Source organism: Vanellus vanellus (genome assembly GCF_965231255.1).
Source record: "Vanellus vanellus genome assembly, chromosome: 1".
NCBI lineage: Eukaryota > Metazoa > Chordata > Aves > Charadriiformes > Charadriidae > Vanellus > Vanellus vanellus.
In genome coordinates this window covers 87735900-87757396 of record NC_138905.1, presented here as the reverse complement: position 1 = coordinate 87757396, position 21497 = coordinate 87735900, and the positions used below count along the sequence as shown (strand labels likewise).

Here is a 21497-nt window from a genome sequence, read left to right as displayed (position 1 = left end):
GGAGCTTAATCTTCTCCAGGCTGAACAACCCCAACTCTCTCAGCATTTCCTCATAGGAGAGACCTCTGATCATCTTCATAGCCCTCCAGTGGACCCGCTCCAAAAGGTCCATTGTCCTTCTTATGTTGGGGGCCCCAGAAGGAAGAACAATTCCATCTTGTCTTCATTGAGCAAGTAGTTTTTGTGCCAAAATGTGGAAGGAGATTTTGGCTCCTTCAATATGTGGGTTACCACAGAAGATCACGTTAGCTTCTGCAAATGTTAAATTCTTTTCCCTGTTGTCTTTTCCTTTTCACAGACTGTGGACTTGTTTGAGATGATTGAAAAAATGCAGGTAAGGAGAAGTTATTCTATCAAACTTTGGGATCTCTTGATTTTTCATAGCCAAACAAATAATCAGCTGCTATTTGTCTTGTCGCTCCATTTCCAATACCCTTTGATTTGGACTTGAAGAATATTTAGCTCTTCTAGGCCCAAGCTCCTATACCTACTTTTAAATGGAGTTTCAAAAGCATTTTCCTGTGTTCATTTTTCCAACCAGCATGATGGAAGGAATAGACACAAATTATTATAATTCTGCCTGTTCTTTGCACAAGTGTGATTCTGAGAGAAAATCAAAGTTGCATCTCTGGCATCTTCTTCAAGAAACTATGTTTTTGCTGGGTAGCAGCTGCTAATGACAGGTGATTAATGGGATGTTAACATAGCTGCATTTAGCAAGGTCAAAAAGTTTAATGAATAACTACTGTTGGCCCTGTCTTTAACTTGCACAAGAAAGAATAACTCTGGGTTAATTCTCTTATGGAAATACATGCATTTAATTGCATACATTACATTATAAACTTAAAATAGAGTAAAAGGGGAAAAAACCAACCCTGTCCTACCAAATATAGAGATAGTAATATATGTTATATATCTAATAAAAAATGTTTATAAACAAATTTTTCAGTTCCTCTGTTCTCAGAGCATCCTTACAGACTACCAATATTTTCTCTGAGTGGTACACCTTCTTTAAAATGCTGTGGTTAACTTTGACCTAACATAACACGTGACGTGGCACATAACGCCTGCCTTTTACTATGTGCAGGAATTAAACTTTTAGGAAACACCTTCTTTTCTGGAATTTGGGTGCTCAAATTATGTATATGAGGAAAAAGCAAGACTTTGCTGGGACTATAAAGGTGAGTACAGAGTTATGAGGCTGAAGTACTATTTGACAGACTAGAAAGGAGGAATCGGGTAAGGAGGGGCTGAAGGTATGTATTTTATATATTTATGTGTAGACAGACACAGAACTTGAAACTACTGGACTGGCACCCAAACTATGTTTGGGATGTATGCTCAGTGCTTTAGAATAACGAGCTGTGTAAGTGTGCCTGGCTCATTTAACTCTGTGCTACAAGTAAGCTTGAGTGTCCAGAGCTTCTTGTTTAGTTCAAGTCCCTTTTGAAATCTGGAACTTTTTTGAAATAAGGAAGAACCGCTAGCGGATGTCCCTTACTGGAAGGCGGTGTTGCTTTAGATTTTCACTGTTTCTTAGCTCCCAGTTTAACATATGAAAACTGTCTCTCACTGGATTTGGTACTCTTTAGTTAGAGATATAAAAGAGGGAGCTGATGAGAGTTTCCAACATATGCAGACCACCTAATTTTGCATCTATATTGGTTTCTTAGCTGCCCATTGTTAAGACTCTATAGTGGCGTGGTTTTTGATTGTATTCTTTTTTTTAATTATTATTTTTAATTTAGCTTATCACCTCACTTGTGTTAGGAGAATTAATAACTGCTGCTTAAGTATGACAGCAATTTTTTGAAAGAAGGGAAGAGTGATGTATTCCAAAAGAAAAAACTCCCTCCCAATATTTCTTTATATTATTTGTTGTGATTGTTCTTTATATTTTTACTAATTATTTATTTATTCTTTGTTTGTTTGTTTTTGCTTTCCCTTTCCTTCCATTTGACTCTGGCTGTCCTTTAGGTTTAGTGAATTATTCTTGAAAATGAAATCTGGGATTTTCATTAGCAATCAAATGAGTAAAAGGCAAAAGAGGAGACTTGGACATTTGTCATGTAAAATAACAACAACAAAGCCACAGGATAGAATTAGTTTTTGAATACTTTAACGATCGGATTGGAGTGTAATTGTTTGACTGAAAATTAACACATCCATTTCATTATGTGTGATAAATTATCAGGTAAAGTTGTGCTCTCTTTTTAAACTGAAAGCTGTCCCCAAGATCTAGGGATGAAGTTTGCCCCTTTTTTTTTTCTTTTTTTCTTTTTTTCTTTTTCTTAATCTTAATAATTGTTACTTGAAGTAAATGGACTACTGCCTGCATTATTCTATGCGTACAGATGTAGTGAATACTTTGTTAAGGACACTTAGGAATACATTGTTCCTAGATTGCTCTGCAGTGCAAGCAGTTGAAAAGCAAGCAGATCTTTTTTTCAGCCAATCAATTCAGATGCTTTAGGTCTTCACGTACTTACATAACCAACCCCTTTTCTCTTACCTGCTTTTGTCTTTTATGGGGTGATGTTCACTACCTCTATTCTGCACTCCTGCCAGTTCAACATAGCCTTCAGTCTTATTTTCTCACAACTACCTTCATATTTTTTTTTTCCTGTATCCCCTTTTATATCCAAGTTATCTGTTTTGAACTAGTCCCCTCAAGGCACTGCTCTTTCCCCATAAAAAATATGTGTTATCATAGCATTGTTATGCCACGTTGGACCCAACTGTGGATCTGGAAGGCTTTTTTCTCTGCCATCCGTTCTTTCATCCTGCTCAGGCCAGGTGTTTCCCCTGTACAAGACCCTGGGAATATCAGATTCCCAAACTGATGCTGTCTCTAGTAAGACACCCAGGAAGACAGTGTGGGAAAGTCTTTCCTTAAAGGCAGTGCTGCAAGCCAAACTGGACCAAACCAGATGGGTGTTTCAACAGGTGGCTGAGACTGCTGTAGTTTACGCCTCTCCCTTTTGAGGAGTGACAGTGATCGTCAGCCAGATGTTCTGCCTGTTCTTTGACACTTCAACAACTTATGCTGTAAGTTCCCTGCAGTCCTGGTTACCCTCTAAAATAAAGCTTTGGACTATACGGCCCAGAGCTGCATTAGATCTTTGCCAGTATCTTAAGCTTCACTCTGGAGGAGAAGTTGGTAGATTTAGGCCTACGTCTTCTGCTCCCAGGCTACCAGGAGCTCCTTCAACAGTGCAGAGTCATGGAATGTCCTGTCATGTTCCTCCACTCTCTGTAGAGGCTCAGATACAAACAGCGGCTCCTTTACAGCAGTCCAGGAGGTTTTCCCTCAGGCCTCTCTGAGATACTGGTCGTCTACCAGGACCTCCTTTGAAACTGGAAACTTTTTGCAGTTATCAGATCTGCCAAAAATGCCAGGGAAGGGGAGAGAGGTCTTACAAAATTGCAGTTTCCCAACCTCCATTTCCGTGTGCAGGAGTCCCCCAGTGCACAGCAGGTTTGTCCCAGTACTTTCACAGTTTGTTCCAGAAGGTTGGGGCTGCTTTGTACCTGAGTGTCATTCCTGTCTCCATCCTATTTTGATAGAGCATTGGATTTTCTTGCCCCAAAGAACTGTTCCTGAGACCCCTGTTTCAGAACCTAATCTCATAAACCTCAACACACTACTAGGTTGACAAGTGAAACTCCAGATTACGTCAACAAAACATTCATTTGCACTTATTTTTCATGCACTCCACTTGCGCAGCTTTATGACTTCCCCAAATGCAAAATGGTTACTCTGCAAAATGGTCACCTCTGCAAAAAATAAAGATCACGTGTCAGCTTTGGTTCCATCTTAATTACCCACCACATCCTGGTAATTTGTTGTTCATTTTATCAGTGCTGCCTACTGACACTGCAATTTGAAACAGATCTTCTATGAAGCGTAGTTCTCAGCTGGTATTTGCTCAGGCTCCTCTGTGGAAAATACAAATAAAATATATATAAAAAAAAAATTTAGGGGGGTAACACTCTCTAAGCTTGGCTTTTATGGTTTGATCCTGTGTCATGCTGTAGACGTTTTGGCAAGCTCCTTTCTCCTAAATTATTTAAGGAAATGATTTTTTTTTCGGTTAGTATGTTATCTGCAGATTCTTCCTCACTTGCTGTGTTTCTATATTTAACCAACTAAAATTTGTTGTTATTGCTATTTTTGTGTTTGAACTCAACTTCAGACTCATGAAGAATCCCTCGTGCATCTACTATTAGTCTCCCTTACCCTGGAGTTTAGCCATACTGGTTTACTTCTGCTGTTTCTAAGTTTTTTGAAAGTGTTATGCATTTGTTGTGAGCTCAAGGCTCCTCATAATTTCATGAATGTTTAGCTTTTTTTTGTGGCTCGTTTTTAGGTTCTTTTAATAAGCTTTCTCATTCCCTCGCTTTTATGTGTAATAGATGTCTTTTTTTTTTTTTTTTCTTTTGTTGCTCCTGCAAGGAGCATCCTGATTACTATTAATTCTCGATCTAATGTTGCTATTGCCCAATGTTAGTGTTGTTGCTATACTAGCAGTTTTTCATCCTGTATGGCTGGAGCACTGGCCCCAAACTTTTGCTCTTGAGCCTCTTACATCTCCACAGTAGACCTCCACTCATGTATTGTGTATGAGAGAAATCTACAACTTAAATCCTGGTCTTCAGTTTGCTATCAGACAATGCAGATTTTGCTTGTTACTCTTCTGTCTGTATTGATGCCCACTTGGACTATGACCAGCATTTCATGAGAGGCTGTTGGCCCCCATATCTTTTTGTTTTGGGCCTCTGCTCAGTCGGTGTTGAGGCTATCCTCACTAAAATTTTCCTATTCCTGTGTGCTTCTGCTGCACAAGTGTGGTGGAAGTGAACTAGTCTTGCCATGGTCAGAAGGCAAAGGATGGAATAGCCTTCAGAAAGAGAATCAAGTCTGGATGCCAGCTGCTGATTCGGGAAGAAACTGGGCATCCAGAAGTCTTTTGCCCTTCCATTCCAACCCACCTCACAGTAAGAGTGCCTAGGAAAGCAGATGGGCAGGGCTTTGCTTTTGCAGGGCTCCGAGCTGCCCGGTGGAGTCTGTTGCACTAGTCAGATGTATGGGTGAATGGAGAGCACCTCTGATTTTCTGTCTTACCTCCAAGAGACAGATTTGTTCCCTTATGTGGATGGAAGCGAGGCACATAAGCTGCTTAAAAGTCTTCTTGCCTAGCCCTAATCCTCAAAACAATTGTTTGTTACTTCACTTAACCCTGCTTAGAGGTTTTCAGTGCTTTGCCTGGCAGTATCGTCAAGGGAGAGGGAAGAGTAGAGCAGGTATGAGTGGTCTGGAATACTGTTCTTTCGCGGTCTGTCTTTACCTCTTCCTTTTTTTATTGCTTGGGATAGGAAGTAAAGTACCTAGAAGAGATTAGAGAATCAAATAAGAAAATCAGTTTGGGAGATTGCCTTTGATTTCTGCCTGCTTTCTGCTTTTTAAAAGATGGAAGGTGGAGGGTCTTTATGGTTATAATGCCAAACTAGGGGACTGGCCAAGTTCTAGCTTTACTCCTTCTGTTTATTCCAAACTTGCATAAAATAGAAGATTACAGGGAGAGCTGAAATATGCATACTGGGGATATGGAGGAGGACACAGAGGGTAAGTGAAACAGACATGCTAAAACATAGGATTCACTGTCTGTGACTTTCTATTTCCAGGGGAGTCGTCTGGACGAACAAAGGTGTTCCCTTCCAGCTCCTCTCAAGGTCAGGCCAAGTCGTTGCCTCCTACGTTGCTGAGAATGGCAGATAATAACTGACCTGGCTTGCAGTGTATTTTCATCTTGGAGTGAACAGGGAGCCTATAAACAGCCCAAGAACACATATATACTTGTCTTCTTTATTTATTTATTAAGTTGCTGCATGAGAGAGTGAAACTATGTAGCTGAAACAGAATCAATACTTCCCTTTTTCAAATCTAAGTGGTTCCAATAAGCATTTAATATTATTAACAATCTTAGTTTTGACTAAATTATTTCTTAAATTTTTTTCAATTTAAGAGCTATAATAATATTTATGAAACCACATTGCATATATTTCAGTAGTCCGCTTGAGGACTCGTAGATGTTACTAGAAAGCTGGTCTGTTCCCCTCAATTTTAGGTCAATAAGAACTGATTCCCATCTTTAAATTCTCAACCCTTCCTCCCTATTCTTTCAGTCTCAGCTCAGGCACAGTAACATTAAAGTCAACCTTGACCTTGAATTCAGTCTTGGAATGACCGTAAAAAAAAAAACAACAAAAAAAGCCACATAGAGAATTGATATAGCTCAGTTCTGACAGAGATAGTCAGTGCTCTTTGTGGTGATGGAAGGGGCATCCAGTTGGCATAAAGTGGCTCAGATACTCCTCCTATTGCAGTCATGCCTCAGTACTAGTCCGTTGTGTAACACAGGTCTAGCTATGGAGATGACACAACCTTGATCTCGGTGTAAATACAGTACTGTTTCTACCATCCCTACTGCCGTCTCTGTCTGCAGCTGTCTATCACTGTGTGGAAGGAAAGGAGGGAGGCTCTCACTCCTAACCTCATCCCATTTGCCTATAGTTTGACTGCCTCCTTGTTTTGCATGCCTATATTCTGTGTAGTTTCAAGGAGGATGGTGGGTGAAATCAGACTCCTAAATTTATTGCTCTCAAAGTTCTGCATTGTAATGCTGAGACTTGGGAAATGGAGTCTAACCTTAAATTTCAAAGTGAAACTCTAAAGATGGATGAGGACAGAGTGGGAGCTGAGGGCACAGCTTGTGCCATCTTGAGAGTGTAACACTTTAAATGATATCATGCATTTTTGCTGATGGTCTCTTCTGATTTCAGACAGAAGAGGAGTATATTCCTTACCCCAGCATCCATGAGGTGAGTTAGTACTGCTCCCCTCTGTTTTTCCTTGGACTTTGTTGGCCTTTCAGCTTTTTGGCCTTTCAGCTTTCACGTTCTCTGTCCTTCTCAATAGGTGTTACAGAAAGGGTGGCCATATCCTCTCATTATCTTACCCCAGTTTGGGGGCTACTGGATTGAAGGGACCAGCCACAACCTCTCCAGCTTGAGTCCAACTCTGTCTGACATACCCTTTCCCTGGAGTGGTAAAGTGAAACTGGAGAGTGACCCTACAGCCAAGCTGTACCGCAAACATTTTCTGGGGAAGGTAAGGGTGACCTTCAGAGCTTCTCTGCCCACCCAGCCTCAAGCTGAAATGTCTCTCAGGCTTTTCCTGATGGATTTAGAAATAACTGCACAGCCACTCGATTTCAGTTCTTCCTGATGCCTTGAACTAATGTAAATAAGGTATATACTACTGTATGACTAGTATTGTGTTAGGTTGGTCCTGTCCTCTTGTGATATGTGCATCATCCTGTGCATTAACAGAAGAGAAAGGTTTGCACAGGAAATGCTTATATTTGGTTAACACACTCTTTTGAGGCTCCTGGACAGATACCAACTTTGGGACGACAAGGGGGGAAAAGGTGTAATAATATTGGAAATGGAGATGGTATTATTTTTAGAGGGGACTTCAGCACCGACAGTGCAAGCCCCTCAGTAGTAAGAAAAATAGTCCATTTTCCTCAGTAGCAAGCATGGTCACCGCAGAATGTGTATGAAGAAACTGGACAATGCATTTTATAGTTGTTTCAGTAAGTTTGGTGCTAAGTGTTGCCTGACTTTAAAAATTTCAGTCTGACCAATATGGAGACAGCATTTGGCCTCATTAAGTGGATATTTGTTGGATGGCCATTGATGTCCATCTGGGTTGGCCTATTCAGGGAATTGATTGATTCCCAGACTGGATCTCAGGACGGTATTAGCCATCGAGAACAAGTGAGAACAAACTCATGATCTTTTCTGATATTCAGTTCATGTTTTGAGCGAGCCAGTGTCAGAAAAGGACAAGGTGAACAGGACTCTTGCCACAGAAAATTCTACCCATGGGTAGAAAACTTTACTCATGTCTTTACCCATGACTTAAAGGCTTAGGTAAGGAGAGAGCTCAGAGTTTTTCCACAAGAAGAATATTTTTTCAGTTCAAAGTTAAGAAACACCAGTGATTTTCATGCTATGTGGTTTGGGTCCTTTCCTTGCTGATAACATGAGAAGATTATTTCAGAAAGGTAAAGAAAGATCTCTTGCATGCTTTGAATAACTGCGAACAGTTCTCAGCTGAAGAAGAGTCCATAAGCATCATGTGATGGGGAAGGAATAGCTAGTGGTTTAGGAAATATGCTTTAAGCAAGATGGGAGATTAGAGTATGTGTGGTATTACAAACTTAATACATGTGTCTGTGTTGTGAGTGTGCATATACCAGGTCACTCAAACTCGGATAATTCTTTTGACCCTTTTTGCAGAACACCTTATAGCAGATCCTGTAAAACAACCACACAAAAAAAGTGCCAGGACCTATAAGCCATAGCTAAGTTCCTTTTCTTTGTTTTGTGGTCTATATTTTATATGGCGATTACACAGTAAGATTAATTTTGCCTGTAGGAAGAAAGCTGTAAAAGCTTATGTCTTACACTGTAGGAATTATTAAATGTCTACGTTGTTTTTCAAGACTATAATAAAGAGAAGTAGCCTGAAGCCGGGAAGGATTAATAAAGGTATACATTGGGAATGTAAGTCAAAGAATTTTAGGGTGCAGTTTCACAAGCACTTGAAGCTGGCAGTGCTGATGAGAGAACCTTTCTTGCCAAACATTCATATATGGCCATGTATTTCTCCATTATGCTGTCCTTTGTGCTGGTTAAAGTATTATTGGTGCAGTGCTGTGAACTGTTGGGGAACTGACTCAGTGGAGTCTTCTCAGTGGAAAGTACTATTTCTTAAGTTATTAGTGTGAAATTCCAGCTTAACCTAGGACAAAGAAGTGGAAACTATTTGAAGCAGTCAAAGGACATTTTTATTATTAGGCATAATTGTAATTATCTCTTTTGTTATTTTAAAGTCTAATTTTGTTTCATTACTACAAGTCTATGATTTTAGTAAATGTGTTCTCTGACTTGCTGAGACTGCAGATCTTCTCATATTCGGGATCATTTTCCTCTGGTATGCAAATGTATGTGTTATGGAGCTTTTTACTATTTTCCTGTCATGACAAGCTGACATCAGCCCAAGATATTTTATTTTTATTTTTTAGTTTTCTCCAAGCAGAGATGCAGGGAGGGCCTGCAAGGAGACAACCTTATCAGGTATTGTTTCAGTACCAGCCCAGCCTTAGTGGTTCTGTGTTCTGCAGTTGCCAACAATGGCAGTAGCTTCTAGGTCCTTGTCATCTGATTGGCAAATGATACCTTATGATTTAAGGGTTACAGTGGTAGGGGACAAGGGAAGAGCAACTGATGACATCTACCTGGACTTGTGCAAAGTGTTTGACACTGTCACAGATGATATCCTGGTCTCTAAATTGGAGAGACATGGATTCGACAGATGGACCACTTGATGGATAAGGAACTGCCTGCAAGGTCACACTCAAAGAGTTGTGAATCATGGCTTGTCGTCCAAGTGGAGACCAGTTATGAGTGGTGTTCCTCAGGGGTCAGTACTGGGACCTGTGCTGTTCAGCATCTTTGTTGGTGACATGGAGAGTGGGATTGAGTGCACCCTCAGCAAGTTTGCTGATGGTACCAAGCTGTGTGGCAAGGTAAACACACTGGAGGGGAGGGATGCCATCCAGAGAGACCTGGACAGGCTGGAGAGGTGGGCCTGTGCATGAAGTTCAACAAGGCCAAGTGCAGGGTCCTGCATGTGTGTCAGGGCAATCCCAAGCACAAATAAAGGCTGGGCAGAGAATGGATTGAGAGCAGCCCTGGGGAGAAGGATCTGGGGGTGCTGATTGATGAGAAGCTCAACACAAGCTGACAATGCACGATCGCAGCCAAGAAAGCCAACCATATCCTGGGCTGCATCAGAAGAACTGTGGCCAGCAGGTTGAGGGAGGTGATTCTTCCCGTCTACTCTACTCTAGTGAGATCCCACCTGGAGTACTGCATCCAGCTCTGGAGCCCCCAACATAGGAAAGACATGGACCTGTTGCAGCGGGTCCAGAGTAGGGCCACAAAGATGATCAGAGGGCTGGAGCACCTCTCCTATGAGGACAGGCTCATAGGAGAGGTTGGGGTTCGTTGGAGTTGTTCAGACTGGAGAAGAGAAGGGTCCAGGGAGACCTTATAGCAGCTTTCCAGTACCTAAAGGGAGCCTACAGGAAAGCTGAGGGGGGACTTTTTACAAGGGCATGTAGTGATCGGACAAGGGGTAATGGCTTCAAACTGGAAGAGGGTAGATTTAGATTAGATGTCAGGAAGAAATTTTTCACTTTGAGGGTGGTAAGTCACTGGAACAGGTTGCCCAGAGAAGTTGTGGAAGCTCCGTCCCTGGAGGTGTTCAAGGCCAAGTTGGATGTGGCTTTGAGCAACCTGGTCTAGTGGGAGGTGTCCCTTCCCATGGCAGGGGGGTTGGAACTTGATGGTCTTCAAGGTCCCTTCCAACCTAAACCATTCTATGATTTTATGAAATAAAATGGAATAATGATGGAATAATGATGCTGCCTACTCAGTACTGTAAGTTTATCTGTTACTGTTGATAGGTTTGGATGTTCAGGTATCATTATCTTTCTGTAGGTCATCACATAATCATTTGGCCACCAAAGCTGCTTTTGTTCCTTCTGCAGGAATGAAATCATCCCAGTATTTTACCAGGTGACCAGAGGTTGCTAATTAGCAACAAAGCTAATTGTTGGGTTTTTTTATTATTTTCAGTTGTCTTAAAGGAAGAGAATGGGCTAATGAAACCATTTTGAAACCTGTAGAGATCATTTAGTGTTCTCTGGCTTCCTATGCTCTTATTGCTAAAAGAACTGATGAAACATACCAGTTCCCATGGGCAATATGTCTTTTACCTTTTTATGGTTTGTTCATCTTTGGTGCAATTGCTGCTACTAGGTAGTGAAAAAGAATTCTATTTCATCAAAAAGAACCCAAGAGACTCAGAACATGGCAGATGTCTTAATAGCTTCATAACTTCTCAGGAGAACTGTCAGCACTCCTTCTGTATTCTGTCAGTCTTTTCCCTTGGCCCCATGGAAGATACTTAGTTGCTTTTGCAGAGTTCCATTTGAAATCCAGAACTTTTCAGACTGCCTTAAATGTTACAGAAACTGCTTCTGTGGCCGAACAAATTTGTACCTATACATAGGTCATCTAAGCTCCAGGGTATCTTTTCACCACTGAGTTGCAATCTTCAGTATTAACCATAAAGCCTATTGATGGTTCACCTCTAACTTCAGGACAGCTAACAATAAATGCTGTTGTATGTTGAAGGACTCCGAGTCTGCCTTCTGTTGCCTGTGTGTTTTCAAAGAGAAAGAAAATCAGAGAGGAAAAAAAAGTCATTATGAGGAAATGATAGTTTTGTTCATACATGCGATTACTCAGATCTCAGTTTAAAACCTAGGCTTACATTCAGGATCAAGCTAGGCAGACAGAGTAGCTTTGGCAGAAATTAAATTATTTTAAGACCTCCACTAATTCTGGTGCCTGATACCCTGTGGGGATTGCACCCCTTAGTGCAGCTCTCTCTGGTTATGCCGTCTGCAGAGCTGATAACCCAGTGTCCAAAGCAGCTGAGATCCCAGTGTGTCAGACCTGCTGGAGTCTGGCTTAGAAGTATCATCAAAAGGCATCCTGTTTTCTGGTCTCTGCAGCTTGGTGTTACTTTTGGCTGCAGTTTACCTCAGGCTGTGGCCTTTGTTCTGCTTTCTAGTCCCGACTTCTGTTGGCATTGGGCCATCTTTTTCCTCAACAGCCTGTCTCGGGCATCCACCCTAGCATATGACTTCTTTGGTTTATGGACATCTTTGATTTTAAACATCAACTGACTATTGAGCGTGCTTTTGTTTTGCTCCTCGAATCTGTCTATTCCTCAACTTCTCTCTCTTTCTGCCCTTGGTCACAATGACTACCGCACCTGATTCTTATTCACATCCCCAAAATCTACTAGTATCCTGAAAGTCATGGTCAGGAAAAATAAGTTGTCCTTTCAGCCTTTGTGTCTTCCTTTGATTTCAGCTTTTCTTCCTATGTATGGATAAGTTCAGTCACTACCATGGACTCGTGTGACAGATCACACTGGACTTCTGTGATCTGAACATTGCAACTAGAGGCAACGTTATTATGTTTGCCTGTTTGCTGGTCTTCACTTATACCTTATCTTTTTCAGGACACGCTCGTTCAGTCTGCTTTGGCAGAAGGTAGGCTGTGCTAGCACCAGAAGCCATGAAACTTTTTCCCCATAAATCAGTAGCAGGGCTGTTCTTGGTGTTGGGGTTTTTTTTCTGTCTCAAAGAGGAAGAGATGACAATGGTATCTCTAGTACTTAAAGAAGTTCAGTAGCTTCATTTTCATATCCCGGTTCAGGGTAGTGACTGTAGTCTTAGTTATTCCTCTTTTTTATCAAAGAGGGGATTGGTTTATGTCTGTTGACTTAAGATACATACGTCCACATAGATATCAGAGTATTTCACTAGATGTATCTTTATTTCACCGTGAGTCAGAACTATGACTAATACAAAAAATTGCTTAGATTTTTTTTTCCACGGTAAAAGGCAGTCTCACCACTGTGTTGAGAGAGGTTACAATCCATCAGAGACAGAACAGACCTTCTGTATTTTCTAGGCAAAAGGCTGAGGAAGGTTCTCTCAGACTAGCAACTCTTTTTGGTGAAATTACACACTTTGCTCCCATTGAGTCCTTAATTAATTGTGTTCAGAGTATTTCTTTCTTACAACACGTTCCAAATTGTGCATGTTTTGACTGTACAACTGGACACTTAACTTACTGTCCCTTGTCATGCACAAGGATGTGTTTATACAGTGCTTCCTATGATGGTCCCTCTGAGTCTTGCAAACCTGGTTACTGACTTCATGCTCCCTGGCCATCTTCTCAGGTTACACATAACTGTCTTTAATTTGAGATGACTGCTATTCTGCTGGTAGAACAGCCCATTGATTATTTGCAGGGGAATGGTGGTTTATCTCTCTCCTCCATTTAATTTGACCATTACAAACACTTTGCATCTATGCTGGGGAGATAATTTCGATATATCAACAGTATAAAACCACTGGTGTACATTGGAACAGATTCTCTACACACTAAAATGTACGCAGAATACTTTGATTATGTCTTTCAAGTAAGTTGGTGATGGGCAACACTGTCATTAGAAAATATATCAGCAAGCAGGATAGCAACTGGTACCTCTTCTCTGTGAAACAGTTTACAAGTGGAATTTGGGAATCAGGCTTCCCATTAAAGTGTGTGCATTTTATCTCCTGGGAGCATCTGACTTCTCAGTGAGTGGACAGAGCTTCTTTTTCCTACAGAACCACAAGTGGGCAATCCAGCTGAATGTCTTGAGGTGCATCATCTGGGATTTGGAAAATCATGACATTTGTCTACAAAAGATACCAAAAGAAAGCCTTGATTTTTTTTTTTTTTGTTTGATGCCTAAACTGTTCTGCACTGACAATCTCTGTGGCCACATTCTTGATTCCACCATCAGCAGATTGCTGTATAGCTTTCTCTTGATTTTCATGGTCCCAAGGCATAAAAGGGCACTGATAATTCTGCCTGCTATAGGGTAGCTGAGATGATTCTTTATTTTGTTGTATTTATTATTATTTTGCTTTGCTGAGAAGGAGTGTTAGCCCAACTTCCGTCATTGCTAGCTCAGAATTATCGTACCAATCTCACTATATTCTCCTAGGTTGGGGGCTAAATACTGGAAAGTACTACTGCCCCTTTCAAGAGAAGGTCTCATTAGCAGCAAGAGATTAAGATATTAATCTAATCAAATCTAATCCAAAGAGAATCAGATTCCCCCTCATGACATTCTTATTGGTCTCTCTGTCCTGCTTATACCTCAAACACAATAATTTTGGACTGTTTGCTGAAAGCATGAGCTCAGTCTCAGCATTTTGTTTGGTCGGAGTAGCAGCCAGCTCCAAAAACTGGCCATAAAGTGGTTTTCCACTTGGAAGATGGGAGCAATCTAAGCATTTTGGGGTGATTACACCTATATAGTGTTCTCATTGTGCTAGAGTTTTCCATTAACATGTCTTGTCAAAAAGTTTTAACCTTTTGAAGTTAAAGGTTATATATATCAAAATACATGCTATATCTATAAAACATATATATATATAAAAATGTATATTGATATACTCAGGCCATTGGAACATGGCTGTATACCTAGGAGAAATGTATGGCCACAGCCCCTTCTGTATAGAGCCTGTGAAAATGTTTGCGTTATGGTTCATTGTATGACTGAACGATTCTCTCTGGGGCATACTCCACTAAAGCTCAAGCAGTGTTAGTGGCGCTGCTGAGAACAGTCTTCATCTGCAAAGTAGTTACCTGGAGCTCTGACTGCATCCTCCCTGAGATGTGAGTGCTCTTAGAGATCAACCATTTGGTATAATGATCATGCCAGTACTGTTTGTGTAGAAAATTCCTATGACCACGTGCAATTGAATGTGCTGGAGACCACTACTTAGTCAAGCAGAGTCTGAATGGATACAGGGAAAGTCCATGAAACACATGATTTTATTTACAAGAAACTTGATTTCTTCAAAATGTATCGCTGAATGTTCTCATCCTATTCCTTCTCAGGAGCCCTTGTGATGATGGACAGCTGAGAAGGAACTGAACTGATAGTGGATGAATATTGACTCATACGCTCATGCATTGATCAACTCAGGGGGCTGGGAGACAGCATAGGCGTGTCTTCAAGCATGCCATTGCTAGTTTAAAAAAAAAAAAATCAACTAATCTTGAGTGACAGGTTGTACGCAAAAAATCTAGGTAAACCTCTCGGGTGAGCATGTTGGGAATAATGGCTTCCTGTTTTCAGGAGCACCAGAACTTTTACTCCAGTGACATATCCTTGGGCTACCTGGTACTTTCTGTGAAGTATGAACAGATCGAGAAACAGGAAAATTTACGCCTGTTGCTGAGGTAACACTGCCTGTTTTTGAAGTGTATGTTACTGTGCTGTGTCTCTCTTGAGCTTCCTCTGCATATATATGGGTGTGAATTGTGTCTTTCTCCTGGAGAAGACTGCAAAGGAACCTTTGAGCCTTCTTTTCTTGCCTTTCCCTCTGAGTTTCTCTTAGCAGTTTCCTTCAGCAAGCTGAAGTAGTGTTTGTAGGCACATTTTTATAGCTCCTGTTCTTCCCTCAAAAGGAAAGTTTTTCTGTTTATTCTGTTTACTTAGAGACATGTTGAGTACTCTCTAGGAGAATACGTATTTCCTGATGGAGGACAGCCTAGGCCAGGCCTGTCTTTGGACTTTGTACTTGAGAATAAGGTTCCCTTGAAGGTGAGCTAGAACATTCCTTAGCTTCCCAGGACAGCCTATGAAGTGTCTTTAGGCTGTCCTTTAGGGCTTCCACAGGTAGTTGCTGAATGAGCTAGATGAAGAACAGAGATGGATGCTGCATAGGTGAGGCACGCTGCAGAAAAGCTTTTTAGCACGCTATGGGCTGGGTGCACTTCCAGTAGACAGTGTGCTGCTGGAAGCAACTGACTTACAGTTGCTGCTGACAAGGACTCGTCCAGGACTGAGGGAAAATACTGATTGCATAGCAGTCAGCTACAAGAGAATCACTGGTGAGTTTCCTCTGTTGCATGCAGAGGACACTTCAGAGTACCAGGCAGAGCAATAATCGGGGAGGGGGTGGGGGGTGGAGGTTGGGAAGAGAGAACCTGTTTGTGAGCTGTGCCAGGGAATGTTTATCTGATCCCAGAAACCTTCCTACATGGAAGAGACTGGTGAAGAACATAATGGTAGTAATTCCTTTCTTAAGATATTGTACTATATGCAGCACCTTTTGCTCAATAGTTTGTTCATAATGTTTTGAAGGGGACTCTGACAGCCCAATATTTCTTCTCCCTTAGAAAGACATCTCTCCTATATATATATATTTAATATATATATATAGAGAAAGGAAACTTTTCTCCATCAGCTTTCTGGAACAATGCTACACTGGTTTCTACCTTCTATAATTTGCATAGATCTGCTTTCCTAGGCTGTCTCTAACAGACCTTTTAGCAGTCTTTCAAACACTCGTATGATCTTATGAATCCATTATAATACTGTGTCCATGAATTGTATTTCAACATTTAGATTTCTGTGAAAGAAAATGGCAGGGGAGGGGGGGAGGCAGGAAGAGCAAAATATTTCTTCAAGCAAGAAAAGAATGCAAAGGAGCAAGATACTAAACATCCCCGTTTTGTCTTCCTCTGCTCCTCACATACAAGTGGTGAGCAAAAAGAAGAGTAAATACCTTCCTTTTCCAGTGATTTTATGCATCAGGCTTAAAAGATAATCTGAGGAATGGCTACTCTTTCTTTAAAGAGCCAGTGTTGCTTATGTTTCCCTTCAGCTTTTGCTCTAATGCCTTTTTTCTGTTTTGTGTCAGGACTCGGACTGGCACCAAACATGACCTGATCCCCATTTCTTGTCTGAATGAGTTTCCCAGTGCTGTCCAGATGGCAAAGGTGAGATTCATGTTTGCCGGTTCACTCTCACAGCCTCATTCTTCAAGTTATTTTCACCTCTGTCCTCCCATTTCCCTCTTTTCTACTATTCCCCAATAGTACTGTCATATACTTCCCTTTTACACTTCAATGTAGCTTCTCTTCTTTCTCTTCTAATTTTGTCTCAGATTTTTTTGCCTGAAGGGACTCCTGTCAGATAATTATAAACAGTGACTATGTTCTCACGCCCACAGCAAGCTAGGGCACGTGATAATCGCACTTCTGTTTCTCTCTCTCTCTCTCTCTCACTCAACAGCTACTGTGTGAGGATGTGAATGTTGAACGCTTCTTTCCTGTCCTCTACCCCAAGGTATAATGTTCTGATATGTCTGTATGTCCCTGTTCCATCAAGGTCTGGCTAATGACGTCCGACTGATAATTTGTATTTTCATTACCTCAGGCTTCTCAGCTTATTGTTGCATTTGATGAACATGTCATAAGCAATAACTTCAAATTTGGGGTCATCTACCAGAAACCTGGACAGGTAAGCTCCTTCAGATCCCATGATACTCAGGTAGAATGTGAAGAGTTGGTTCTCTTAGCTTAAACGTAATAACAAGGTCTATACTGTCCTGTGAAAAATACAGGTGCCCTAAAGAGAAAGGATAGAAGCTTGCCTTGTGTTAATCAATTTGTTTGTGCAAGTCCTCAAAGCTGGTCGAACTATGTAGAGAAATTACTGCCTGTTCTTTGTACTGCTTGTGCTCCTTATGACTTCTCCTTTCCTTTTGAAGACAACCGAAGAAGAAGTCTTCAGTAACACAGAAGAGAGTCTGGGTTTTCTGGAGTTCCTGGATTTCCTTGGTGACAAGATTCAGCTGCAAGATTTCCGTGGGTGTGTACCCAGTGCCATTGGAAAGCCAGGTCGAGTTTGGGAACACCACATGTTCAGAGGCTGTGACTCTGTTAGAGCCCGGCTTTCAGAAAAGTGCTGCATCCTCTGACTCCCAGTGCAGGTGGAGAAGCCCAGAATGCTTTTCTTAACCATCTTGTCTGGGAAACAGTTGGAGTTTAGGTGTCTGCTGGTATTTCCATTTAAAGGTCTCCTGGTATCTCAATCTGACTCATGGTATCAGCAAAGAAAAAATTTATTTGACTATGCGAATGTAAGTTTGTTTCACAATGGTAGGGGTCAGTATTGTTTTAGTCTTTTTCTGTGGGGCAGCCTGTTCTTTCTGTACTTCTGAAATATGGATTGTATTTCTCAGAAGAATGCCAAAGAAAGTACCTCCTTTGAGGATCCCTCGTTTAGCTTCGTAGCTTTTAGCAAGCAAGTATGTTCAAGAAACATTGGGCAGCTTCAGTCAGTGCCTTTGTTTTGGGAAGATTTGGTGCCTCACTATCACTGATTTCTTAAAAATCACCTTTGATAATATTGATGGTACCAAGCTACTGTTACTGATATCTTCTTTCATCTCTCCACTTTCTCATCTCTGCCCTGCCTGACCTATGGCATGGTATGGATTTGCTCAGGTTCCGGGGAGGATTGGATGTCACCAGAGGTCAAACAGGCACTGAGTCGGTCTATACAAACTTCCGGGGCAAGGAGATCATGTTTCATGTATCTACAAAACTGCCCTTCACAGAGGGAGATTCCCAGCAGGTATTGGAAGGAGAACTAAGGAATTCAACAGTGTGGCTAAGAGGGAAGGGTGTTTGACGGGGGCCTAGTTAGAGGGGAGAATGCCTAATGGCGTAATGTTGGGAATTACGGCTGGAATAATGGTAAAAGCAGTGATAAGAGGTTTGGTTGAACAAATGGTTGGAGATGCTAGACAGACTGGTGTTTGAGGCCCCAACGTACTGTCTTACTCTTTTTCACCCACCTTCTCACTTTATTATTTTTTTTTTCTCTCCAGCTTCAGCGAAAGCGTCACATTGGGAATGACATTGTGGCCATCATCTTCCAGGATGAAAGCACGCCTTTTGTCCCTGATATGATTGCTTCTAATTTCCTACATGCTTACGTTGTAGTTCAGCTCACTCCTGTCACCACTGGGGACACTTTCTACAAGGTAAATGGAGCCAATAGATTGCTCTGTGCTGATTTACTGATATTGATCCTTGATGTGGAAACCTGTTCTTGGGCCTTTGGGAAAGGTACAAGTTCATCCAGTTGTCATCCTATCCTGCTTGCTCTATTAGTAAACTTGATCAGTGTTTTCAGCGAAAGACAATAATTAGATCTATTACCCGTAAACCTAGAAATCCAGTAGCTGCCGCCAGGTCTCCTTCCCCTTCACCCACTCTGTGATCTCTGACCAGGAGTCTCCTTATTGCTATGTTGTTCTCTATTCTATACTTTTGCAGAGGTCCTCTCTGCTTGGTGTGATTGCTGCTATTTAGCAATCTGTGTTCATGTTTGTTGAGTATTCAGATTTCTTAAAGATATTGATAAGCTGGACGGGGCTAGGAGGTGAGGCTGAGAATGATTGAAATTCTGTAACACAAGTATTTTACTGAAAAGGACTGCTTACTGCTTCTACCTAGCAAATAGAAGGTTAAAGAATAATATGATCAATTTGTTAAGTGTCTGCACATGAAACTAGAATATACTTGTATATTTGGCAAAGTAGCTGGTAAATTTCTGAAGCTTAAAGCTTGGGAATTGAAGCAGGATGAATTCGGATAAAAAATTTTTGTTTACATCAAAGACCACAAGGAGCAATTGATGTCGTTTTGGGGGATGCCTTGCTTGCATTATATAAAACAGGTAAAACTAATTCACCTGACTGTCAGTCATGTCAGTCATGACATGACATGCTGCTCATGCGGCAGAGCACAGTGCTGAGAGCTTGCACTGCCTGAGACTGCAGGTCAGATACAGCTGGTTGGCCTAATCTGTGGAATTCAAACCAGCTACGCCTGCTTTGGGGGAATTGCAGAACTGGTGCCCATCTGGCAGGGAAGTGCTGCCTGTTAGTGCCCACCAGTTGAAAGAAGCCCTGCAAGAACACAAATTCCCTGTCTGCAGTCTTTGGACACAGCTGTTTCTCTGTCACTTAACTCTGTACGGATGTCTGTATAACTTTATGTTCAACTTTCAGTCATGCTGAGGGAGCAGAAAATATATAAAGCTTGCATTCTGCGGTGGATTTTCCATTGTAGAAACATTTTAATCAAAGTGCTATGTCTCATATCATGTAGGAATTCTGATTTGGTGATGATGAGTCCTTAGGCCTTGGAGGTCTACAAGAACACCAAGAACATCAGAATTAGGACAGGATCCCCATCTCCTCTCCCACCAAAGAGAGTGCTGGGGGTGGAACGACCACCTTCTGTTGTTCCCTATGCTATGGGCAGCCAGGTCTGTAGTGATAAGAGAGCCTCATGTTGATCAGTGGCATGGGGTTCTACTTCTCCTCTCGTTCTCTGTTCTGTAGGGCACAGGAATTCACTGGAATTTTTAATGACAAGAGAAAGAGCTGGGGAAGCTTGCCATTTGTCTTGTCTCTTCCTGCTGTTGTTTTCATCTTTGCCTCTCTGCAATGGCATTGTTTTTGTCAGTGTAATAGAGCTGGTTGTATCATTTCATGAAAAAGAAATAGTCCCAGTCAGGACCCTAGAGCCAATGCAAAGTGTTCTGTAAAGGCTTTTCTAAAGCGGTTTTAACTCATTCTGCCTTGAAAGCATTCTAGTACTGAAGAGACTGCAGTTTGGGAAGATTTTTTTCTATCCTTTGTTCCATTTACTTAAGCTTTAGTGCCTAGTGGTTAAATTGGAATATTAATGGCAATTATTTCTTTGAATCAATTTTTGTAATCAGAAAATAAGAATGCAAAGCGGGATTGTACCTGGTAGATATCTATTAGGAGGAAGAAGGAGGCCTCGTAATTAGGGAAGCTGGCCTACAATGTGAGAAATCTGAATTAAATGGAGGGCGTCTTTCCTTCTTCCTCTCATTAAACTCATGCCTGTCATTTACACTGGAGTGTTATTTTAAGGCAGTTTATGTAAGTTGTTCTGACACTGTTCCCTGTTGTATGAAATGGCAAATAATGGTATTGTTCCATCTCAAAGATGACCAAAAAACCCACCCCAACCTGTGAAATATTCTTAAGCGCTGTCCGTATCTGGTAAGATAGCTGCATATAATTATAGGTAAGTGCTGTGAAGAGCCAAGTGACAGTATGTAAAAACTGGACTGCATACAGTTACTTTTTTTGGCATTAGTATGTCAGGTATGAGCATGTAAAAAGAAAAACAAAACAAACCGACAAAAAACCCCCACACCTAACCCAAACCCATGGATTTCCTTATTTCTTACTGCAAAAGTGCATTTATGTGCTTACCGCATGTGACTCAGAGAGGCAGTGTCACTGAGATGCTTAGTGTGCAATTTATCTCCACTGAGTATTCTCTGTCAAGAAAATAGGTCAGTACACCCATATTGACACAGGTTCTTCTAGTGGAGGTAAATCTTGCAGGCTGAATAGAAGCATCTTATTTTTTTTTTGTTCTAAATACAGTGGTTATTGTTTAAATATTTATGAAAATATTTTTTTAAAAAAGCAATTGGTTCAATTGATTTTTGTTGCTCTTAGTGTGCGTGCACACAGCTGACTGAATTTCTGGGAGATAAATCAGCACATCCATTCACTAAGTACAGAAACGGATGCATGGGACGGCACATTAGATCTCTTTTGGATATGTAAATGATTCAGGAGGGATCAGATATATCATAGTAGTTTGAAGGCTTTGGTAGTCTCACTTGTGTTATAATACTTATTTTTTTCCACTTATATTGTTTCAGGTTTCAGTCACAGCCCGAGATGATGTCCCCTTCTTTGGACCCCCTCTGCCAAATCCAGCCATATTTAGAAAGGTTTGTTTCTCTGGGTTAGTGAGTTAAAAAAGTTAATACTTTATTCCAGCGTTAGATGTCAAGGGGG

At 41.2% G+C, this 21497-nt stretch overlaps 1 protein-coding gene across 2 annotated transcripts in view; it reads left to right on the top strand.

Annotated features, from left to right (window-relative positions):
* Positions 1 to 301: 301 nt before the first annotated feature.
* Positions 302 to 21497, top strand: part of LOC309685428 (rap1 GTPase-activating protein 1-like) — a gene marked incomplete at both ends in the record, with an annotated part of 39577 nt that continues 18381 nt past the window's right edge. Inside the window, 12 exons of one of the 2 annotated variants that reach the window (XM_082498311.1) lie at positions 302 to 334; positions 5686 to 5733; positions 6844 to 6882; positions 6980 to 7171; positions 14918 to 15021; positions 16488 to 16566; positions 16862 to 16915; positions 17006 to 17089; positions 17340 to 17440; positions 18079 to 18208; positions 18465 to 18620; positions 21359 to 21430. In XM_082498311.1, coding sequence (XP_082354437.1) covers positions 317 to 334; positions 5686 to 5733; positions 6844 to 6882; positions 6980 to 7171; positions 14918 to 15021; positions 16488 to 16566; positions 16862 to 16915; positions 17006 to 17089; positions 17340 to 17440; positions 18079 to 18208; positions 18465 to 18620; positions 21359 to 21430 — 1077 coding nt within the window. The remainder of the gene's footprint in view (positions 335 to 5685; positions 5734 to 6843; positions 6883 to 6979; positions 7172 to 14917; positions 15022 to 16487; positions 16567 to 16861; positions 16916 to 17005; positions 17090 to 17339; positions 17441 to 18078; positions 18209 to 18464; positions 18621 to 21358; positions 21431 to 21497) is intronic. The other variant, XM_082498310.1, reaches the window with a different exon arrangement.